This window comes from Macrobrachium rosenbergii, chromosome 54 (assembly GCF_040412425.1).
Source record: "Macrobrachium rosenbergii isolate ZJJX-2024 chromosome 54, ASM4041242v1, whole genome shotgun sequence".
Taxonomy (NCBI): Eukaryota; Metazoa; Arthropoda; class Malacostraca; order Decapoda; family Palaemonidae; genus Macrobrachium; species Macrobrachium rosenbergii.
The window spans coordinates 32,785,698-32,805,731 of NC_089794.1; the positions used below are offsets into that span (position 1 = coordinate 32,785,698).

Genomic DNA, 20,034 nt, shown 5'->3' on the forward strand with positions numbered 1-20,034 from the left:
AGGTAACAAAAAAGTAGAAAGTTTCCAACTGTGGTCATTAGAAAGAGTAATTCTACAGTGCGTAATTGACAAGATAATTACAGATAGTGTTAAAAGTACATAATCTACAGTCAATCGTCAATAGGGTCAGTATTGAAAAAAAACAAGTAAAAAATGCGCCGAAGTTTCTTCTTTGCAATCGAGTTTTCTCTACAGCCGCTACAGCGTGTAATCAAGGCCACCGACAACAGATCTATCTTTCGGTGGTCTCAGTATAATTTAACCACGGCCAGGTGGTGGCCTAGCCTATATCGTTGCCAGAAGTACGATCATGACTAACTTTAAACTTCAATAAAATAAAAACTACTGAGGCCAGAGGGCTGCAGTTAGGTATGTTTGATGATTGGGGGGTGGATAATCAACATACCAATTTGCAGCCTTCTAGCTTCAGTAGTTTATAAGATCTGAGGGCGGACAGAAAAAGTGCGGACGGACAGACAAAGCCGGCACAACAGTTTTACAGTTTTCTTTTACAGAAAACTAAAAAATTAGAATGTTTTCAGTTGTGGTTATAAGAACGTGTAATTCTACAATAAGTACAGTAATTTACAAGATTACAGATAGTTTCAAAGGTACATAATCTACACTCAATCGTAAATAGAGTCAGTGTTAAAACAAAAAAAGTGCATAATTAACAATATATTATTAAAGGTAACCTCGAGTAACCTTACCGAAGCCAATGTGCGCCTCTTGGATCATAGAGACGTCGTTTGCCCCGTCTCCTATGGCTGCGCAGACGGGACTCTCTTCAGACTTCTTGACTAATCTCACTGTCTGTGGATGGTGAATTAGTTAAGCTTAGTGAATTAGTTGAAAAATAGTTAATAATTGCATCGGTGGATAGTTGAACGAGTTAATTGTTCACTTATACTGAACTGGTTCGTTAGAAATGGTCAACACTTGTAACAGTGGATGGAAAATGGGTTAATTATGATGAATTATATTAGTTGATGATTGTACTGAATTAGTTCGTTAGAAGTGGTCAGTACTTGTAACTGTCGATAGAAAATTAGATAATTATATTGAATTAGTTAATTATATGGGATTAGTTCGTTGGAATAGTTAATGCTTACAACTGTGGAAGGTAAATGTGAGTTAATCATACCGAGTTAGAAATTTTTTAATATTTGCAAAATTTATCTCTCAAAATGCGCACGCCTCACCTTTGAAAAAATGTGGAAAAATAAAGAGAATTGTAATGAATGTTAATCTGAATGAATTACATGTGATAAAAGACCATTCGGCAGTATTTTAGTAATTCTTACAGCACTGACTATTCAAAATGTGCAAATAATTATGGGACAGCCTTGAAAAATTAGATGCGGCAAAATAACACACGGAAATAAATAAGTAATAAAAAGATGAATGAAATATAAATATATATATAATAAAATATATATATATATATATATATATATATATATAATATATATATATATATACAAAAAAATAAGATGAGAAACAAGTCAGGGAAACAGACATAACCAATCACAGACCAGATATTTAATGTTTTATTTATCCATTCCCTCTCTCTCTCTCTCACATAAGATCTATCATGTCATGAATTTTCTTAATTATTTAATTTTCATTTTCTTCCTTACCTCCGCCTTCTGCCTGGGCGACATCCTGCAGCAGACGACGGCAGCGCATCTCCTGCAGACCCTGTAGAAGTCCTCCTTCAGGTTGTCCAAGAGAATCTGAAGGGAAGCGCCGTCCACCACCAGACCGTAATGGCCGTCAAATTTTGAATCTTCGCTACGGAGATTTTTATGTTAAAGTTTTCGTAATTTTCAGCTAGTTGCGGTCAATATTTCCTTGCTTCTGTTTGATTTTATTCAATGATTTTTTAATTCTAATATTTTGTATATTTTTTTTGGAAGTGGAGTATAAATTTTGAATTTTTGTCACTTATACAAGCATGAAGTTTTAATATTTGAAAATAATAACCCGCAAATATCATCTAATATCGAATTTACTACACATTGGGAATAACTAACACTCAAGGGGAATTATAATCGATAAGTACTTCGTCCCCGGCAGGATTCGAACCGTTTCCCGGTTTAGAAACAACGGTAGTCACACTTTCTATAGATGTTTATAAACTTAACAACTGTTCGAATCCTGCATGGGACGAAGCACTTATCATTTGTAATTCCCCTTGGGTGTAAATTGCCCCCAAGGTCTAGTGAAAACGATATTAAACGATATATGTGACTTCATATGTATATCAAGGGCAAGAGAGAGACAAAGTCTAACCAACTGGGTGGCGTCGCCTCCCACCTGGGGTAACTACGTAGGCGATGACGTATCTTAGAGGCACCTGCCCATTACGGCAATTCATCTGCTGACGCAGTAAGGAGGTAGACAAAGCTCCGCCTACATGGGGGATTTTGGGGGAAGTGAGCAAACCTTCTCTTTCTCTCGGCCTTGATGTATATAGACCTATGTGTGAATACTCACTCGCACTTAGAAAGCAATTCAAAAGCCTCTTTACTGTCCCGAATACCAGTTAGTCTCATGACGGTCATAAACCTCTTGAAGTGACCGCAGGAATAGGCGATGTTGACGGCGGTTTCCACCTTGTCTCCAGTCAGGACCCAAACCTGTAAGGATGAAGGAATCTTTCCTGAATTCTGTTACCGTTGTCCCACATTGCAACTGCTTTTGATTTAGAGATTATTGATCGATCCTGTACCACTTGGTTTTCAAACTCAATCATCTACGCTCTAGGGTGCATGCATGCTACAGTAAAACATGTCATAAAAGAATTTCAATGACTTATCACATACATATCACAAACAAGTTGGAAGCAGGTCAGTGACAGTAATTGGAGAACAAATCTTTGGCAAATGCTGGATAATTGTATGAAGTATTGTTTAGAAACTACCAAATTGTAATTAATGCAGTAATTACAGTAAAACACGTCACTAACAATGTCAGCGACTTATCACATACATAACATAAACAAGTTGAAAAAAGGTAATTGGAGAACGAATCTGTGGCAAACGCTGGATAATTGTATGTAGCATTGGTTAGAAACTACCAAGTTGTTGACTTGTAATTAATGCACACTACAGTAAAACACGTAACAAACATTGTCAGCAACTTATTGCATACATATCACAAACAGTTTGAAAACAAGTTTAATGACGGCAATTGGAAAACGAATCTTTGGCAAATGCTGGATGACTGTATGAAGAATGGTTAGAATTACCAACAAGTTGTTGAATTGAGAAGTACCAGTAAGTCGCTGACTTGTATTTAACCTGTTTGTAGAATATATGCGACAAGTTTCAGACAAGTGTTTGTGCTTTACTGTACTGTAGTGTGGACGACTGGACACACCTTTCTGGACAAAGAATTAGTACTATCACAACTGTTCCAAGTTAATGGAAATACTTTGTGCCGTAAAAGTGAAAGATTAGTTTTGTTTCACTTGGTGTTCAACGATGTTCAAAGCGTTCCGGGCTTTATGAGAGCACTTGACACTAGTCCCAAAAGTGGTACACAAAGTGCTGTTTATTTCAGAAAGAGTTATTTCATTTTGGATCAACTGATTTTCAGGGTGGCTGAAAACATTCTAGGCGAAAAATATTGGATAGTTACTGTGCTTTAAAAACTTTAATTCAGATAATATCAGACAGATTTTAAAAAGACTATTTATAGAGGCAAATCATGACATTTTTATATTACAGCTAAAGCCCTGTCCACACTAGCGGGCACTGCCCGACGGGCAAACACCGTTCCCATAACCCGTTCCACTATACTGACCGACCGAGTATGGAGCCAGAACGATGTGATTGTCTGGTAACACTGCTTCAGAAGCGCGAGAAAATATAAACACCTGGAAGTGCCCTTCAGGCATGCCCGCTAGTGTGGACAGGCCATAAGGCAAGGATGCCGAGGGTATGTACACTAAACGGACCTTAGTGGTCTGACCCAAGAGGCAATGGACCATAATGTGGTCCAAAACCCAAAAAATGTAGGTGTAAGGTTCTACTATTAAAATGAAATGTTAATTTTCTCAAAACATTATTCTAAAATATTTGTTCTTTAGCCTAATGAAAATAACAGCAGTCTATTCTGAAGACTGATATTTAACGGCAATTTAAGATTGGGTTTGGGTAATATTTATCATAATTATAACACTCACTAGTGATTAATTCTAGATGAATGTAAATATCATGAATTATAACATTGAGAAATAATGCTAAAAACCATCCTAGCAATTTTATGCATTATGTACAACACCTTCAGACAACCTCAATTGTCCAGAATATTTCTCGGAATTATTTCTGTCCCTTTGACCACTGACCTTGATACCCGCCACCCTCAGAGATTCAAGGGTCTCTTGCACTCCATCCTGGAGCAGGTCCTCCACTCCAGTGGCTCCTAAGAGCGTCAGGTCATCCTCCATCCTGTTCATGACCTCAGCCACAGCCTCCTCTCTTCCTTCAAGTTTCTACAAAGAGGTGACAAACCAAATTTTTGGAGAAAAGATTTGTTTTCGGATCTGGAATTCCCTTTTACCTTCAGTGTTTCATGGTCTTAAGAGTTCTCAGTTTAGAATAGAATAGAATATAGAATTTAGGCCAAAGGCCAAGCGCTGGGACCTGTGAGGTCATTCAGCGCTGAAACGGAAATTGACAGTAAAGGGTTTGGAAGGTGTAACAGGAGGGGAACCTCGCAGTTGCACTGTGATTCAGATCAGAAGAGGGTGGAAATTGAAAGGAAGAACGAGAGTATGAACGGAGGTACAGTAAAAGGAATGAAAGGCGTTGCAGGTAGGGGCCGAAGGCACGCTGCAAAAGAACCTTAAGTAATGCCTACAGTGCACCGCATGAGGTGCACTGACGGCACTAACCCCCTACGGGAGTTCTCAGTTTAGATCAAATTTAAAAGGTTAAAATGTTATTTCTGTGCTCCATGCTCTTAAGAGTTCTCAGTTTAAACCAAAATTGAAAGGCTAAAATGTGTCATATCAGTAAGATTTCTCTAAAAGGGCATGATCTAAATCCTAAAGCATTCTATGAGCCTAAACTTTCTCTATTGACAACAAGATTAGAGAGCTAAAGTGTCTCAATAAATTTAAGATTCTCTCTACTAGAAAATTATTCAAACGCTGAAATACTCTATGATTCTCCAAGATTCTAAACGTTCTTTTTTTCAAAAGCTGTATTTGAAATAGAGCTTTGGAGAATCTTCTTTAACTAACCTGCCTTGCTTTATTCAGATCTGCAGAAAACTCCTTGTAGAGTTCTGGTGTTAATTCTCGTCTCGCCACGGCCAAAGTTCTTAAACCGAGCTGAAAGTAAACAAGTATGTGAGTAAACAGCTAAAGATATATATATATATATATATATATATATATATATATATATATATATATATATATATATATATATATATATATATATATATATATATATGATATGGCTGTGTGGTTTAATGCGCGTCACTGTAGTCCTGACTTGTCTTCCGTGGTTCGAACCCACGAGACGACGAACTTATCAACTAAAAAATTCCCCTTCAGGTAACATATATGAAAATATATTATTTCCGAGGTAGAGCGAATTAGATATTAAAGGACATTTGTTTTAATGCTTGTCTATAAATCATTGATGTATGAATTTCATTCGGTGATATGATGAATTTCATTATATATATATATATATATATATATATATATATATGTGTGTGTGTGTAACAATAATATGCCATTTCTCCTTACAAGGGTGACCTTAAAGAAAACCTGATTAACAGTCACTGCCTTAAATTGCTGAAATTAGAATGAGATCCCTAAGCAGATATATATGTATATATATATATATATATATATATATATATATATATATATATATATATATATATATATATATATATATATATATATATATATGTGTGTGTGTGTATATATATATATTTGTATGTGTGTGTGTACTTTTTACTATTATTAATTTATTTAATAGAACTTAATCTATTTATTCAATTAGTAAAATTTTATTAGTTCTTTTCGACGAATATGGAATTTTAATTATGAAGTGAGACAGGCCAATGTTAATTAGTGTAGATGCCCACTGTATCTGGAAAGAGCATTAATCATAGCCGATAAGATCATCAATCACAGTCGAAAAACGTATTTATCAGAGTTTTAGTCGTGGACAGAAAACATTAATTTTAGCTGGAAAATGCAAATGATTTTTGGTTTTTAACATAACAAAATTCGCTTCTTAGGATTTCGTATTGTAAATACCATCATATTATTATTATTATTATTATTTTGTAATGTAATATAATTATACTAACTTTAGATAGAAAATATAAATAGATTTTGGTTTATATACAGAATAACATTTGCTCCTTAGCGTTACGTATTGTAAATAACATTATATATTTATCATTATTAGTATTTTGTAAAATAATATAATTATAGTAAACATGAATACAATTAACTGAATGTTCGTGAATTATATGGTGACAAACTTAAAAGATCAAAAAGACCTGATAAAAAAATGTATATATATGACATTTTAGACTAATTCAAACATTTTCAGAATTGATTTTTTTAATCGATTTAATTTTAAAAATTAATTCTTAGCTTTATCTTTATATCATAGCGAAAACTGACTTGCACGAATTGAACAAAGAAATTCATCTTCATATCAGTTCCTCTATCGTTGTGTCTACTTGGAATGAACAACAGAAAAATCGCTCTTATCGCAGTCCGTCGTGAGGATCATTTGTTTGTTTATACAAACAGGACAGGGAAATTGGCTGTTATCTTGATTCCAGTATTGTAGTAATATATATACATATATAATATATATATATATATATATATATATATATATATATATATATATATATATATATATATATATATATATAAAGCCTAAACCTTTCGACCCAAAAAATGGTTCATCCCTTTAATCCCTGGACCAATCACAGCTCAGGTAGGTCTACTTTTCCATCCGCATGTGGAGGCAAAACGATCGTAAATTCAAATTGTAAACCAGCAGTCACTTGAAAATGCCACAGAGTGGCCAAACAGCTGTCGTGAGAGAAAACAATAAATGGAACAAAGAAGTTTGTGTGTTCTTCACCGAAGATTGACGCCTGAGAATCAGAAAAAACTCCGACGACATGAAGATTCCGGCAAAAAACTCATTGATGCCACAAAAGCAATTGCTTTCAATGAAAATATACATGTGGATAGATAGCGTGATATTGCTTTACACGAATTGGACACAAAAATTATCTTTTGACAATATGCCTCAATAAACCATTTCTTTTTGTGAACTGTATATGAAGGTCAACCTTCGTCTATGTCTAATAAAAAAAAAAAATCAGACTATGCGCAGTCTTCTGTAACTTGACTGCAACTTGAATTTTTTAAATTAAAAAAAATAATCCTAACAATTATTTCCTGCAGAAATAACCAGAGATGAGAAATTTGGTCTTACCATATCGTAAATACTAACAATTTATTTTTATCAAAATTGAAAAATAAAAAAAAATCTAAGCAAGCAAAACTTCGTCCTTGAAATGGATTCACTGATAATTTAACTTTAAACGAAATAATTGCATCAAACAAAAGAAACAATTTATTTACTTCAAAATAAAAAAAAAACAAAATTCTAAACAAGCGAAAACTCGTCTTTAGAATAGCAGACTCACTAATTATTCAACTTTTAAAAAAATACATAAAAATACCCATTTTTTTTTTTACTTCAAAATAAAAAATACAATTCTAAGCAAGCAAAAATTCGTCCTTAGCATAACGGATTCACTAATGACTGATGATTATCTTTTTCAAAAATCTCATTAACCAAAAGAAATTCGTCCTTGCCATGGCGTAGTCGTCGATGTGTTTGTTCGTCAGTGCGTGAATCTGGCGCTGACGGTCGTCTTGGAAGCTGCATTTCTGGAAAACGCTGCTCTCGGCCCCCTTCGTCAGGAGCCAGAGGCGGCCCGTCGAGTTCTCCTCCACCGTTACCGACATGCGCTTCCGGTCTGCGGGAAATCGTTCTCGTTACTTGCGATTACCTATTCCGGTGGGTCTCCAGGCCTCTTTGTGACCCACTGCGCCTTGTTTTTGACTTATAATGTCTCCTACAAGCTTCAGATCTCTCTCTCTCTCTCTCTCTCTCTCTCTCTCTCTCTCTCTCTCTCTCTCTCTCTCTCTCTCTCTTGTACAAGGCAAAGATATTGATCCTAGACTTAAACCTCCATTTTCAGTTAGGTTTTCTTGTATTATTATTATTATTATTATTATTATTATTATTATTATTATTATCATTATCATCATCATTATTATTATGATAAAAACGTTAAAAAGGTACGGGAGGACTGAAATAATTAGCAAGTATACAGTTATCGTAGGCTGGGACAATGGGTACAGAACTGATTAGAAAAGGATTAGAACTAAGAAAATTAAGTGTTCTTTGGAAATCACACTTATGAGAAAAGATAGTCAGGAACTGGAAACAGTAAATATTAGAAACATCACAGAAACCACTGTGAATATTTAAAAAAGGGCACTTGAGTACTAAAAGTATTAAAAAGGAAGTGATGTAATAGCGTAATTTTCAATAATGAGTATTTACAAGACACCATGACGCTGAGACTATAAAAAATGGTCTAAGGTACCGACAGTATTTAAAACGCCATGGGCTACTGACAGTAATGAAATTGAACTGGTATACTGTGAGCATTTACAGGGCATTGTGGGTACTAAAAGCATTATCAAGGGGGGTCCGCAGATAACATTAAAGTACTGAGAGTATTAGAAATGTTCACCTGAGTCAAATTCTAACACCTGAAGTCTAGTGAAGGTTCTCTTTTCACCTCGGACGTCGAGTGTTAGCTGGTTCCCATATTGCTTTTCGAATATGACACCAAACCTGTAAAAAGATTTTATATATACAGTATATACACACACATACGCTGAGGTGAGCTGAGTTTATTTGGTAAAGAACAAAGACAATACAGTAAAAAAAAAACACACACAAGGATTATTTGGTAAAACTGAAAAATACTACCGCGGCCTGGTTCCCGCCAGTCACCGACTGGGATGTTTGCTGCCTTTTTTTATGTTTTGTTATTTTTTGTGCCTTTTTTTATGTTTATGATATTTACTGTCTTTCGTTTATGTTTTTACATTCATCCCCAATGAGTTAGTACTAAACACGGAACCTATTTTGCACGTAAATCCGCAGTTGTCGAAGCTGAGGGACGTGGTTGTAGTCTTCAGTTTTGCAGAATAGCTTTTGTTGTTTTGATAAATAACGAGTGAATAGTTACTGGCCTGGTAACATCACTGCCACAATTAAGTTCAAACTGTAATAGCGCTTTATATCAGGTTGGTTCCTGTTTCTTAAGTTAATCCTATAATAAGAGAAAATGAAGAATCTGTAACTCTGAGCAACGTAGAAAACGGAATGTTTACCCATTAGTGAGACACTACTAAAACAATGGTAGGCACTTCCATTCTATTCTTATGTATTTTGTTTAATAAAATAAACGCACGATGCGTTTTGTGCATATGCATTTTATATCCAGGTAAAACCACTGTATTTTGAAGAGAATTTTATATTTCATTCTGAATAGCTAAAATAATTTCGGTAGGCTTACTTATCCTATACACAGTAGTCAAGACAATCTCATCTCTGAAAGTACCAGGCCACGTCCTGCTAAATTCCATTGTGCCCTTCTAATTAATCAGTGAATTATGTAACTGGTAGTTAGTCGACTGTAATGGTTGTCAGACAGTGTGGAGAAGGGCACGGGGCAAGCAACCTCATCTCAAAATATTAACTGAGAATCTGAAGGGCTACACCTAAAGAACAACGATCAACATGGGAACATAAATATTAAGAAATAAATCAGGTTACGTACGAAGCACACGCCTCCACCAGCGCCTTCTCGTCCGGACTGGCTGCTTGATACTGGAACTTCGCTAACGGTTTTTCGTCACCCTCGGGGCTCAGGTGAACGGGGTCGTCCTCGACTTTGCTGGCGTCGACAGTTACTCGAACAGTGTGGCACAGTGCCAGCGTCTCGAGGAAGATCTCGAGGTCTTTCTGAAAGAAGAAGATAGCTGGAAGTGTTGTAGATCTCTCTCTCTCTCTCTCTCTCTCATTCCTACCTTTTCGAACTAAGACCAAGCTATGTCTGTTCTGATATACAATATATTTATCTATCTATCTATCTAGAGAGAGAGAGAGAGAGTAAATTACCTTTTATATGAATACATTGATAACTAAATCATATCAGTTTTACAAATAACGCATGCAATTGATCAGCGTGAACAAAAAGATCAATAAACTCACTGGAAGCGTAGGCAAAGGTTCTGACACGGCGCTATACTCGTCCAGAACCTTTATCTGGTCCTCGACGTTGACGTACTTCTCGCCCATGACGGAGCAGTGACGGAAGTACATGATATTTTCCGTCAGCGTGCCCGTTTTGTCCGTGAATAGGTATTGCACCTGAAATTATTATTGTTATTATTATTATTATTATTATTATTATTATTATTATTATTATTATTATTATGAAGCTCATAAGACTATGGAGTTGGAGGTAAGGTAACGAACAATAATGGTACTATTATTTTCACATGAACAAAAATGATAGTACTATATTTTCATAAAAACAACAATGATAGTGCTATTTTCATTAAAAAGACAGTGATGCTACTATCTATCTTAATTTTAAAACCAACAATGGTGGTGCTATCCATCTTCATTTAAATACCAACAATGATAGTACTATTTATATCATTTAAAACCCAGCAATGATGGTACTATCTATTTTCATAAAAACAAGAAACGATGATAGCACTATCTATTTTTTAACTTAAAAACAAACAATGATGGTACTATCTATTTTCATTTAAAAACCAACAAACATTTACGGTACAGTCACATTCACAAAACAAAACCGTTATCATACCTGTCCCAACTCTTCGTTTAAATCAGATGTATTGGCTTTGGCTCTTTCCCCTGACTGAGCACACCGGATTTCGTCATCCCATTGGAAGAAAAGAATCCCAAAGAATTTCTGTACCTCTGGAAAAGCAACACGGTGAGTCATTTCGATCAATTAATACCAAAAGACTTGGAAAGTGATGGTGAGATGAAAGTACTGTATTGGAAAGGAGCGGCCTCTGCATCCAAGAGGAGAACAATGCTTGCATGATAGAGGGTAACGGGATAATGAGTGTGTGTGTGGCAGGTGTTTTACTCGTTGCAAATGAGCCTCCTGTGTTGTTTCATGAAACAGAGGATTCATCTAAAATTTTTCACTTTAAATATGAATATTGGCGTGATAATTGTTATGTCTTTACTCTGAAGCCATCCTTCCCCCGTTAGGAGAAACGACTAACTGTTGAATATGACATCAAACACTTACCTAACGTGACGTAGAGTGATATAGGAATGATGTAATTGAAGATGACCAAGAACGAAAATATATCCTGGAAGACATCTTTGACGGTGGCACCAGTCTTTCTGTAATTTTTGTTTTCCATATACCACATGTCATCTGCAGAAAGCGAGAGAGAGAAAGTAGTACTTTTCCAGACCATTTGAACAATGAATCCTGTTTCTACTTCGAAGTTAACCTAACACTAAGCAATAAAAAAATAATTTCTTTGAAGAGGTTCTTCACGGATACAGGAATAATTAGTTTACTCACCTCACCATTACGAATAAACGTTAAACTTACCTTAAGAACAAACATTTTACAAAGTGAAAGACCCATTAGTGTATGTTACCAGTTAGTCATAATATTTAAATTTTTCCTTGTTTAAAAGCTGTTATCTGACTAAGCTATTCAATGAATTATCATATTTCACCAAATATTTCGCTCTATTTAACCATTCTTAAATATAATGAATAATTTTAGAATAGAAAACTGATTAATAAAAAGATTTCCGTTAAAATAAATACTCCTTCGAGCAAAATGACGTCACAATACCTGCCAACAAAAAGTAAATAACTTCATTAGTCGTTAAATGGTGACACTGGAGGCAGGTGGTGGGTGTTTAAACAGGAACAAAAAATCAATTGATAATCGAATTTTATCAATGGGCCGAGAATTGGATTTTTCATGTGGAAATGGCCCGGAACATCAATTGATATATTTAAAGGTAAGAAGTTAAGAACCGCTACGGATACTAGCCTAAAGGGGACTTCCTAGGATTACGTTGTTTTGAAAAATCTCTCTCTCTCTCTCTCTCTCTCTCTCTCTCTCTCTCTCTCTCTCTCTCTCTCTCTCTCTCTCTCTCTCATTGTGCATGGATACTTGCAAATAACCTGACTTTCTGGTGAAGACGTTAAAATTTGATGTACTGTATCGAGTACAAATGCCGTAGGTTGAACCATTGTTGGATGTTTGTGTATTTGCGTCCATGCGCTCGTATGTCAGCAGTGACATACAATTTTCACTTGTGATCAGATTATTATTAGCTTTTCGTCAATATGATGACAGATCAGTACCTCTGCTTAAACAACAAGTAAGATTTTTAATATGTTGAACAAGCCTTGGCATTATAGGTTAGGTTAGGCTGCGATGGTTTGGTTAGAAAAATGGAAATCTGAACTGTTTAAATTTATTTCAAAGGCCAGTTGGCGAGTACTTGAACGAAGTAAATGAAAATGCAAAAAAAAAGTGAAAATAACGAATTCTAATTAAAACCTCGTAGCCTAACAACGAGATTTAAGACAATGACATACAGTGTTTTTACTGTTTGTCAAAGGTCCCAGAATATTTATCTGCAGAATAGGTTAATTGTAAAGTTGCTAAAAATAACGTGAGTTCATTGCACGTAATAGATCACGTTTCGCATTTGGTTCCTCCTTAGCCTAGTGCTGCTTTTGTATCTAGATATAATTATTAAAAAAAACATCCAAGGGAGGATAGTACTGGTAGTGGTAGCTGGACTCCTGTGGGCAACGGTGCCAGAGCGGTCTAAATGCTGTTGCTGTTATCCTATTCATTCCAGTATGGTTCTAAATAAGGGCATTAGGTGATCCGTCTTATTGGCCTTCGTAAAGGAAAATTATGTGGTATGTGTTGTATTCGGGACAGATTCTATTATGGAAGAGCTATATTTCTGGAGTTCATTGCCAGCCAAGTAACAATAGGCCTAGTGCTAGAGTTTTCTTCAACATAAGTTTTTTTTTCATTGTTTTCAATGTGTATTATCAATAGTTGGACAACCCTGGTGCCCCAGTGTATATATATACATAGATGTATATACAGTATACACACATATATATATATATATATATATATATATATATATATATATATATATATATATATATATATATATATATATATATATATATATATATATATATATATAAATAAAATGAGACCATAAAAACGCTAAAAGGTAGAAAGTTATTGCTCATTTTATTAGATGGAAATCTGTTTTAGCAGAAAATATTTCATATATATATATATATATATATATATATATATATATATATATATGTATGTATGTGTGTGTGTGTGTGTATTTCGTTTTGGCTTGAAAATCTTGTTGGCTCAATACTAAAAAAGCAATACTGATACGTTGCTCGTATTCACGCGCGCGCACAAAGATACAAACGTGTATACTAGGTTTGAAATGTCTGTTGCAAGATGATTTACCCGAAATATTTGGATGGAACATTTGAAAATTGGTTTGCCATAGATCGTGAGGCGATGCTTTGTCAATAATTTTCATGGTTTTATTTCCTTCAAACTGGACTAGGCTTTTCAGTTCCCCTGCTGATATTAGCTCCGATGAGGCCTACTAATAGCAACTCTGTCTCTTCTCCACTCCCCCTTTCCCAGAATCTCTCTCTCTCTCTCTCTCTCTCCCCCGTATGTTGAGACTAGAGAGAATTGCGTGCTATTTCTTTCTGATTTGTAGCCTGTCTTGCTGAGGAAAGGATGCCATTAACTCTCTCTCTCTCTCTCTCTCTCTCTCTCTCTCATCGTTGACATCCTAGAACGTAATGAGCTGTACCAAGACGACCTTAATGACGTGGAAGGGTCATTAGCTAGGCCGTTATTTCCTCTGCTAAATCCGCTGCTACTTGGAAGTAGGGTAACGTTGCGTGTTTGTGCAGTCTCACAGTCATGCTGTAGCCTCTCTCTCTCTCTCTCTCTCTCTCTCTCTCTCTCTCTCTCTCTCTCTCTCTCTCTCTCTCGCTCCTGCATGTCATGGTTGACCTTTGATACTGTGGCGCCAGTATAACGCAAAGCTCATGTACTTTTATAGTACGAAACATGTCATGTCTTGCTCGCGTCCTTATTGTGATTGACTTTTGATGTTTTGACGCCATTGTAGGCCAACCCCCAAACCCAGTTGTCTTCTTAAACATCTCTTGCTCCCCTTCCCCCCGCCCCCCATCCTTTTCTCTTGGCCTGGTTGACCTTTGTTAATGTGACGTAAGATGCAGGATATTCTCCTGTTGCCTAGAGCATCAAGTTAGGTTTCTTTCTGTGTGGTTGACCAATGTGGTTGACCAGTGTGGTTGACCAGTGATGTGACGCCTATACTGAAACGTGATAGCATACATTCTTTTCTTCAGTTAAACCTCTCTCTCTCTCTCTCTCTCTCTCTCTCTCTCTCTCTCTCTCTCTCTCTCTCTCTCTCTCTCTGCCAACTTACCTACTCACAAATCGTTCCATGCACCCTCACTTTTGACATATAACTCATCTATTGACTCCTCCCCCTTTCCACCTACAGTCACCTAAAATATATGTACGGTATTCCCTGGCCATTGATATCTCTGTAAAGGACATTTCAAACCCCTTTATCTGAATCACTGCTTTTTACCCGCACGATCTCTGATGTATTCTGTTAGATACGGTCCGTTCTATTGTAACGCAGACGTGGTCCATTCTGTTGTGTCAATCATTAACGAGCTAAATCTGTCGTATATTGTTTGTTGTTAAATAGCCCAGTCAAACGCAACCTTTAACATGACGATGTTTGTATTCTCTTATCAGCAATAATTCCGCGTTACCGTGTTTTGATAATGCAGGGTTAATTTAAAGTGATAATGAGTGTGTGGATTTACCTAATTATGATTAGTTTTTATAATATTCAGTTATAGTAACAATTTAGAAGTAATTATTTTGTATGTAACATATATATATGCGTGGTTTTTTAGTTTTTCTCTATTTCATGGCTTTTCTTATGTTATTTTTGTGTGACTGACCAGAGGAAGTCTTATGGATTGCATAACATTAAGCTAAATTGCGAGAAACTTAATTGTGGAACTGACGTAGGCACTCACAAACATTCCTATTGCATTCGTATACAGCCATGGGCAAGTAAATGCTACTAGGTGCTTGATTAAAAACGAGAAATCTTTGAACAATCACAATAGGAAACTGGTGTGTTCCACATTCTTTTTCTGTGCTTCATATTCTCCCACTCGACCTGTTAACTGGCTAGTCTCCATTCTTTACCACTGAAGTTTGGGAATTTAAACTTCAAGTATAAATGTAACGATTTGAATGTGCTGGAACATGAAGTTTAACTCTAGACTTGGTACACTCATTCTTTCATACACGGGCAGACGGAATAGGCTACTAAATGCCACGATAGTTAGGAAGAAGGTTATAAGGTAAAACTTTTGACTTATTACTTGATAGTTCCGACGTCTCTAAGAAAAGGGAATGTTATATACTTGAGATGTATCCCAACTTGTAACTTGGTAACCTTGCTTACCCTCAACGGTCAAGGAATAGAGCTCGTACTTGAGGATTGTACAGATGGTAACCTCGGCCAGTAGGACGACAAGGTAGAAGATCAAATAGTAGTTCATTTTTCTGGAAAGAAGAATAGCTGTTATGAAGGTAATGAAGGGAGTGTGTGCTTCTGCATATAAATAGGTCTATATACACAAATTTTTACTAAAGTTAGAATTCAAAGACTAGGCCTACTATATGATAAATGCAAGACGCTAGGTTAATCTCTTCTTAATAAAGCACCATTAAAGTTCAAAGACTTACTAGGGCAGGCTATTCTCTGTGACAAGTATAAGAAAGCATTTGACCATTGCTTAAGTTCAGTTATCGTTTTGATATGAGCATATGAATCTGATTTAGGCTTTTCTCTGCTATATCTAGCAAGACATTTCACTGATGCTAGGGTTCACTGACTATTTTGCAAGAGATCCGTAATGCTATGTCTAAGCTATTATTTGTAATACTGAAAATAACAAGACGTTTGAAAAATGCTTGTGTTCTAAGGCTTTTGATGTGAATGAATTGTACTAGGTTATGCTATTGTTAATGACAAATTTAGCCATGCATTTTTACCGTTGTTGTTTGACGCTAGGTTAGGTTAGTCTGAGTAGCAAGCGTTAAAAGACGTTTGGCAAATGAATGTATGAAGTAATGGCAATAAGACGGCAATAAGATGGGAAAAAAGATCCAAGGGGGAAAGAAATTCATGGAATTAGTTAAGAGGGGTATGATGTCAAGAACAAATTATGAGTATTGGATGCAAGTTCATGAAAATCAAGGAAGATGTGCAGAGTGCTGAATAATGTCACTATGGATTGATAAGAGGAAAGGCAAGTACCTCATTTCTACCATATTGCTGGAGTGGAGTAAAGGTAAACAGTGTGGTGGTATACATAGAGGTCTCAGTGTGGTGGGAAGACATTAAAGCCTTATGGCATTAAAGTTGTTTAGGAAAAAGGCGATAAAGTAAAATCCAAGGACAAAGAATGTGAGCTGGAACACTGTAAAACCTAACCTAAGTGGTGAGGGTTTTGATGTATGTATGTATGTATATATTATTATATATATATATATATATATATATATATATATATATATATATATATATATATATATGTATGTATGTATGTATGTATCTATCTATATGTGTGTGTGTTATTCGAGGAGCATTAGTAGAAGTTGGAAGGGTGTTTTTTTTGTTTGCCAAATTACTAGTGAAACTATTTTATGTGACATGCAGAATGTGAAATGCAAGACCAATGTTTCTGACTTGCATAAAGGGCTTGTGTTATGATCACAATAACAAAAGCATAATGTCAAAAGTGTTACACAAGACTTGGAAGTGACATGCGAAATTCTGTTATGTAAGAAAGCAGTAGTAACAGAGGACATCCCCCAATTGTAAAACTGTGAAACAGTTTTCCTGTCAGTGTTTGCAGGTGAAGAAATTCCAAAATTCAAGAGTTTTTTCTGAAATATGAACTCTTGTTTATTTACGTATATATTTAAATGTTGTACATATTTGTTTATAATTTTCAACTGTACTTTCATTCTTTCACATGGGCATTTAATCTAAGGAATCTTACCTATGTAATTCATGATCCTCTTGGCTTATCCCTTGTGAATGCGAGGATTTTAAGAATATTAATAGTAGTAATGATAATGACTAGCTATACAGTATACAAAATTCGTTGTTATTCGAAATTTTGATATTGGAGAAGAGTGAAAATTAGTTACTAATACGAAGGCAATTTCTTGATTTTCTCCAGTTTCTGTAACCAGTAATACTGTTCATTAATTAAATTTCTGGACCAAGCCATTCTGAGACTTACATTTCAACCGTGGAAAACTTGTTTCTCGTCATTTTGGTGTTGAGGGCCATCTTCGTCTCTTCCCCGGTGTATACAGCAACACCTGTTTTGTTGTAAGCAAAATTTTAAAGCGGTTGTAGGCTAATTAGGGAGTAGTGTAAACTTGCACCAGACCTCTAAGTCCAGTGCAGGTTACTGTAACACCGTTTTTCCCTTACAAAGCACTAGGTTAACCATGCATTTATCGCCATACAGTATCAGGATTGGGGTTGGGGGCTTTAAATATATATATGCTAAACGTATCATTCTCTCCGTGCCAATAATACTGTTAATCATGCTGTTATATCTTAATAAGCAATTAGGTTCAAAGGGTCAGCAGCGTTCAGTAGGCTCAGTATTCTGAAAAACGTCCAAAGTGTATATGTATATGTATATATATATATATATATATATATATATATATATATATATATATATATATATATATATATATATATATACATATATATATATACACATATACAGTATATTTATTTACATAAATACATATATATATATATATATATATATATATATATATATATATATATATATATATATATATATATATGTAAATGTATATGTCTATGTACATAGCTAAGGGGGAGTGAGGGAAGACCCATTTTACCGTAGATTTTTTCAGTGTTCTTTAGCCTGGCCCCTCTCAGAAGGAGGTTTTCTGTAGAAAGAGAAGATTTTGTAGGTCCGGCATCACCTCTGTAGACGTCGAGCCTTCCTTTGAAATCGTATAGGTTAGCGTGGGGTAACTGTCAAAAAAAAAACGTATGAGCAGTGACTTATTTATGATTACTTTTTACAGATTATGAAATTAATTTCACTTAAAGTAAAATTTCTCAGCTATGCTACAGAAGTGTCTGGTATTTTTCCAAGATCACCATCTTAGTTAGGCTACCAGACTTAACCTATCTTTGTTATTGTAACACTTCAGCTCAACATTTATAACAATGAGTGAATCTCCTAGACCTCTAGCTTTTAAATAGGCCCAGTGTACAGATGATGCATTGTGAATCAGCCATAGTTGACAAGGTTGTTCATCAGTAATTTTGTTCGTTGAGTTCAGAATGCACTCGCTAGGTTTCATGTTATTGTAACACTTCAAATCAAAATTTATAACAATGAGTGAATCTCCTAGGCCTCCAGCTTTTAATTTGGCCCAGTGTGCTGATGATGTATTACGGATCAGCCTTAGTTGACAAGTTGTTCATCAGTAATTTTGTTAGCTGAATATGCAGTGCAGCTAGCTGGGTTTCAGTGTTAATGAACTTCAAAACCAAGATGGTCAGACATTCATCACCGTACTCCAACCTTATCTTACGAGGGGAATCACTCAGTGAATATTTTCGCGCAAAGTTTTTTCGCCTGTTCTTGTTTACACACACAAAGGGTTAAAATAAAATACTTGGGAGAAGTGATGTTGAGACAATATATAATTCATTATTAGATTTAATTGTGGCACTTTGGAAAATGCCTGAAAAGTGCAATCGCTGAGATAAACCCAAGTCTGATGAACTATTTAAATATTTTCGGGCTCTTTTTTTTTTTTTTATCTGCTAGTGCCAAGATTCAGAATTCTCTCCCTGCTTTCGTTATCCTTCTTTTCTATAAGAGTCACTGAACTAAACCCACCAGACTCTTGTTTTTTCTTTTACCTTTCTTTTCTTGTTATCTTAGGGCCTGGTCTAGATTAGGTTCCCCGCTTCTTAGGTTATGGTATGAAAAACGGAAAGCACAAGGAATATACAGTTCGTTCTCTTATCTCTCCAGAAGGAGATCCAAGATGGATAAATAGTGGGTCTTGTATATAAAGTTATATTCATCATTTTCTTTGTAACAAACCAAGTTAGCTGTGATATAGTGTAACTATTAAAGACGTAGCCATTAAGGGTTATATATTTTATAGGGTTGCAATTTTTTTATATAAAATATAAGAAGAAATATTAAAAAGTGTGCATTTTAATTATTAGGTTTCATAATGTTATTGCATTTCCACCTGTGTTTCATGTTTATCAAGTTGTAACCTATTAAATATACTTTATATAACTATCTTATTACGATTTCGTCATTTTAAGTTTTGTTAGTAAATCTAAATCTTGGAATAAAAGGCCACTTTAAAAGCTTACCTCGCATTCAATAACGGCTCGAAAATCCCATAGATCCTCCAGCGTTTGCAATTGCTGTGTTCCATCCGGACAGAAAAACGTCTGTTTGACAAAAGAAAAAAATTAAGTTATGCAGTTTAGAATGGGATAAGATACATCATGCCTTGGGTAGTGCTGCAATTTCTGGAACAGACAGTGGATTGATTTGACTGCAAGAGATGTTACTTGTGTCATTTGTAGCGTTTTGGTCTCGCAAATTAGAA

General features: G+C 35.3%; 1 protein-coding gene across 1 annotated transcript in view; it reads right to left on the reverse strand.

The window, feature by feature from the left end:
- Positions 1-20,034, reverse strand: part of LOC136834636 (phospholipid-transporting ATPase IF-like) — a 51,671-nt gene that overhangs the window by 6,985 nt on the left and 24,652 nt on the right. The window contains exons 6-20 of the mRNA XM_067097217.1: positions 19,793-19,873; positions 18,280-18,418; positions 17,634-17,715; positions 15,782-15,882; positions 11,455-11,586; positions 10,996-11,111; positions 10,371-10,529; positions 9,937-10,121; positions 8,839-8,942; positions 7,889-8,052; positions 5,255-5,344; positions 4,355-4,501; positions 2,500-2,642; positions 1,641-1,794; positions 711-813 (exon numbers count right to left, since the gene is read on the reverse strand). Of these exons, the coding sequence (XP_066953318.1) occupies positions 711-813; positions 1,641-1,794; positions 2,500-2,642; positions 4,355-4,501; positions 5,255-5,344; positions 7,889-8,052; positions 8,839-8,942; positions 9,937-10,121; positions 10,371-10,529; positions 10,996-11,111; positions 11,455-11,586; positions 15,782-15,882; positions 17,634-17,715; positions 18,280-18,418; positions 19,793-19,873 (1,900 nt within the window). The remainder of the gene's footprint in view (positions 1-710; positions 814-1,640; positions 1,795-2,499; positions 2,643-4,354; positions 4,502-5,254; positions 5,345-7,888; positions 8,053-8,838; positions 8,943-9,936; positions 10,122-10,370; positions 10,530-10,995; positions 11,112-11,454; positions 11,587-15,781; positions 15,883-17,633; positions 17,716-18,279; positions 18,419-19,792; positions 19,874-20,034) is intronic.